This window comes from Acipenser ruthenus, chromosome 6 (assembly GCF_902713425.1).
Source record: "Acipenser ruthenus chromosome 6, fAciRut3.2 maternal haplotype, whole genome shotgun sequence".
NCBI classification, from domain to species: domain Eukaryota; kingdom Metazoa; phylum Chordata; class Actinopteri; order Acipenseriformes; family Acipenseridae; genus Acipenser; species Acipenser ruthenus.
In genome coordinates, this window is record NC_081194.1 from 53,882,325 (window position 1) to 53,887,374 (window position 5,050).

General features: G+C 35.1%; 1 protein-coding gene across 1 annotated transcript; it reads left to right on the forward strand.

Annotated features, from left to right (window-relative positions):
- Positions 1–482: 482 nt before the first annotated feature.
- Positions 483–2,243, forward strand: LOC117410591 (forkhead box protein G1-like). Its single transcript, XM_034017257.3, has one exon. The coding sequence runs from the start codon at positions 932–934 to the stop codon at positions 1,979–1,981; it is 1,050 nt and encodes a 349-aa protein (XP_033873148.2). The 5' UTR covers positions 483–931; the 3' UTR covers positions 1,982–2,243.
- Positions 2,244–5,050: the final 2,807 nt, after the last annotated feature.

The following is a 5,050-nucleotide window of genomic DNA, read 5'->3' on the forward strand; positions in this document are numbered from 1 at the left end:
CAGACTTACATTACCAGTTCAGCGTCACAAAATGGATATATCGTGTGATCTGGGATCAATAAGCTACTAACAACCAAACCAGCAAGATGGGCTGAATGGCCTCCTCTCCCGTGTAAACTTTCTTATGTTCTTATGTTCTTATGTAGGCCGATATTATCGGGTGTGAGAAAACAGATCAAAAAGCGCTTTCTTGTGGAAAATTACTGTTATAGGTTACACATAATGATCCTATACCCAATCTATCTATTACCTCATGATACGTTTTTAAATATGTGTTTAGGTTTGCAAACTGAACAGATACTGTATATCCACAACCGTTTGTTATTAAAGAAAATGTACTGTATAGGCTTACAGTAAATCGTGTGTCCCTTGATTAAATGTGGACAATCGAAGAATTGATGCAATCGCGCAACAGTAGCCTTATTCCAATAAAACAATAAATGTGCTTCTAAAAGGCTTATTAACGCCGTTTGCAGTCGTTCCGCCACTCAGCACGGCGCTAAATAATTAAATAATAAACAAACACAGAGTCTTTCGAAATCATAATAGCTTTTGAATGCACAATGGAAAATAGCATATATTTTTCCATGCATGGCTAGGCCATGTTTATGGCAAGACTTTGTTTCTCCCATCCAAGCTAACATTGGCTCAAGTTTAAACGGATCCTCTGTAAATTGCAGTTTTCCAAATTTCCGACGATTTTTTCTTTATTTAAATGGTCTGTGTAAAATGCCAGCAAGTTATTAATATTAGCGCCGCCCATTTGATGATGTAGCTGTAAGAAAGAACCTCCTTAATTACTAATTTCTCCGTCCTGCTTCAACCTTACTTCTGTCCTAGAAGTTCCTTCATGCATGCAATGTCGTGATCCGATCGTGTCTGACCACCTATTTTTTAAACAAAAAACCCAGGCTTGTTGTGATTACTGGGGATGGGGGATCAGACAGAGCCGACAATGGTTCCCAAATCCACTTCGTTTAGTATCAAGAGCCTGCTGTTTCTTAAAAGTGACAACCCAAGCTTAGGGGCCCCAGAAAAGAAAAATCTCCCTCAAGGATCCGATTCAGCGAAGCCTCAGGATCCCGAGGAAATGGAATCTTGTTTTAACCAGGAAAATCACAAGGAGGAAGAGGAAGGAGAACGACCGAAAGAACAGAATAAAAATGCGAAATACGACAAGCCGCCGTTCAGTTACAACGCTTTAATAATGATGGCTATCAGACAGAGTCCAGAAAAGAGACTGACTCTGAATGGCATCTACGAGTTTATCATGAACAATTTCCCTTACTATAGGGAGCATAAACAAGGCTGGCAAAACTCAATTCGGCACAATCTGAGCCTGAATAAATGCTTTGTGAAAGTACCAAGACATTACGATGATCCAGGAAAGGGAAACTACTGGATGCTGGACCCGTCGAGCGACGATGTCTTTATCGGGGGGACAACGGGCAAACTTCGGAGGCGGTCAGCAACATCGAGGGGCAAGTTGGCACTGAAAAGGGGGCTTCGATTTACGCCTCTCGGGCTGGGATTTAACGACGGGGCAAGTAACCCTTTGTACTGGCAAATCTCGCCATTTTTATCCTTGCATCCCCCACATTATAACGGATCTGCATCAGGATTTCTGCGCCAGGGCCATGCTTACACCTCTCTGCTTTCCGGGGTTGACCAGTTGGCAAACGGGGACCTGTCTCGTCCTATTTTGGGTGGATCTGGCCTGACAAACAGTTACGGTGTGAGCACGTCTTCTGTCAGTTTACTATCAGGACAGTCTGGCTATTTCGTTTCTGGAGCCCAGCACTCGCAGCCCGTTCAGCACAATGGAAGTGGATTCGGGGTACCATCCAGCTCGCCCCCTACACTGATTTCTGAAACACTGAGACCGTCACTGCCTTCCTTTACGCCGGGTGTTTCTACTGGATTTGCTGGGGTCCTGTCGCATCAAAACAGAGTTACGTCTGCTAGTTCGTTTTTAAACTGATCCTATTACTTCCAGGTTGGGGAAAGAATAACATGCAAACTAAAAATATTGGTTTTTTTTTAAATGGACACACATGTTATTTTTGTAAGAAAGAAATGTAAAAAAAACACATTAACAATGTAAATAAAATGCTTGCTGCAAAGGTAGGCTAACTAAATACATTTCTGATTATTTTTTATCAGAGGTAAACAATTTCAAATGTTTCCTGTGATATTTAGTTTAATTTATATTTCTATTTGTCGTGTGTTTTTATTTCATATATATATATATATATATATATATATATATATATATATATATATATATATATATATATATATATATATATATATAATTGAATTGCCATTAAAAATGTAAATCCGTCAAATCTTACTATAAATTATATACAGTTCCTTAAATTATGTATTATTTTATGTAAATATATGTTATTTAAGTGTTTTATTTGTGACAAAAATATTTAGAACAATAAAGTGTTTTAGTCCATATAAACGCCTTAATAAATGCAAATCACGGCTGTAGACGGTGTATGGGGAATACACTTACTGTTACTGTGGCTATTTTACTTGGTCAGCTCAGGTTTCATAAAAAAAAAAAAAAAAAAAAAAATATATATATATATATATATAGTGTAATGTTACCATGGTACTCATCGAATGGATCTCGTATAAACGATGAATAATGTTTTTCTTTCTTTTTCAATTAATTGTTTTTGCTGTTGTTGTATTTTTAAAAAAAGTATTTACACAGCATAAAACAGTTTTATAGACACTTATGGATTCCCCCCAGAAATATAGGCCAGTGGAACGGAACGGCGTATATCAAAATATATAAGCCTATTTTTTTTTAAAAAAATACAATTTTGCTACTGTTCTATTATATTATACTAAGTTGTGTAACGTGCACATTTTAAAGGATATCCCACGAAATAGAATGGTATTGTTTGTATCAAGTATGTCTTTGATGAATGTTATTTATTTTACGGTATTAATTTAAGTGTCTGCATTTTTTAAATGTTATTTCAACGTTTTGCACTTTTAGTTTTAACGATTATTTATGTATGGGGGAGTGGGGGTGGGGGGGGGTGGGGGTGGGGGTAATTATTGTCTTGTTTCTGTAAATAATTTTAACGAGGTTAAAGTGAAATGCAAATAAAATATATATGTTTTGTTTTTTTGATTAAGAACAATGTAGTGTTGTTTTTATCACGTTATACTGAGTATTTAATTATTTGTGCCTGGTTTGTACAGAATATCTCCTTTACCAGGGAGATTATGTCGACATGTAATTTTTCTGTATTTTAGTTTAGGATCTTTAAAAAGGCAACAATTACTGGGAAAATTTGGTTTATTCTGTTTAATACAACAAATTGCCCTTTGTACTCGAGGGTCTTTATGAGGGTATTACCACATCTTTATATATATTTAGGATTAGGATGCATTACCACACATCTTAATGTAGATAAGACCATAGCTTGGAAATTAGTCAGAAACACAAACACAAAATTATATATATATATATATATATATATATATATATATATATATATATATATATATATATATATATATATATATATATATATATATATTTATTTCCAAATGTTCATGTATCGGCTAGCCTGAAGATTTCAAGACTTGTCTTTTTATTGTAGTTGTGTCCATTTATATAACACATATGTAGGCCTGATGTAATTTGATAGGGAATAAGGAATTAAGCAATAGTTTATTTAAAAACTTCTTCTTCTTCTTCTTCTTCTTCTTCTTCTTCTTCTTCTTCTTCTTCTTCTTCTTCTTCTTCTTCTTCATTTTAAATGATCTATTGATGAATACAAATGTCTCTTGAGATTTTGATTTCTCGTAGTGCTATTTGGCCTGAAAATATTATTATTTAGCGCGGTTAAATTCTTTATCCTTAAAAGTTGCAAATCCACAACGGGGCCAGTTTTGAACCGTCTTTAAAGGTTGCTTCTGAAAAGGAAACTAAACTAAATCTGTATTTTAAAATTAGAAATAACATGTCACAAGGGGTAGGAGCAGGTAAGCGCAAATTAATACACTGGGTTGTTTCGTGGAGCTTTTGGGCGTTAAATTGTTTTAAAATTTGGCCTATGTGAGTTCTGTTTGAATTTAATGACGCAGACATGCCCAGTAATCAGACAGTTAATTAAATGCCTCTTCACACACCCATGCACATCACAAGAAGATACTCAGCGACCTCAGAAGTGGTTATTTTAACACTCAGCGTAATGAAACCACAACAAGGTAATCTCTAGCCAATCTCAACGCTAAAAAAAAACAAAAAAAAAAAAACATAACAAACAATAGAACCTTTTAATGTTAAATGTTACCCTATGTTGTATGGACACTGTGTTCTCAAATTGATGCATACATTTTTTAATCATCAGATGAAGCTAGATGAGAGTTTTGATTCATATCATAAATACTATTCTCGATTACAGTTGAATTATTTCGTTAAGCAGAATTAGACATTTAATAGTTTTACCACATTTGTTTTATTTTCAGTCAGGTTATCGTTTTTTGTTTTTTTTGTCAAGTATGCTGGACATTACGCATTTACATACATCTGAATATAGTAGTTCTTTGTGTAGCAACTATTTTTGTAAGATTTACTTCAGAAACTGCCATTCATTTTATGAAACCAATGTTGCACTGAGTTGTTCCAGTTTGATGATGAGGAAATGATTCCCTTCAAAGGACACCGTTCATTGAAATTCTAGCCCTACATCTTTAAGAAATCGCATTCAGTGTATGTTTTCAGATATAGGTATTTACAATATTTTTACGCCTTGCTGCATGTATGCCATTCCTTTTAATATAGGATTCTACATTATTTTTGTGTGAGTAATCAATTATTGAGGGGTACACTTACAGATAATGCGTTGCTAGTCCCCCAGACGCACACACTTTTTGTACACCCAACTGCACGCATGTTATAAAGACACGACAAAGGAATTATGCAGCTAAGCGTTTACTTTAAAAATCTTCCTTGCCATAAGGAGTTAAACATAACACCTATTATCGCTGCTCGTCGCCTTGGGGGGCCCATCTT

Excerpts from the sequence above, each read along its gene's own strand:
- LOC117410591 (XM_034017257.3), top strand. The coding sequence starts at position 932 with ATGGGGGATCAGACAGAGCCGACAATGGTTCCCAAATCCACTTCGTTT.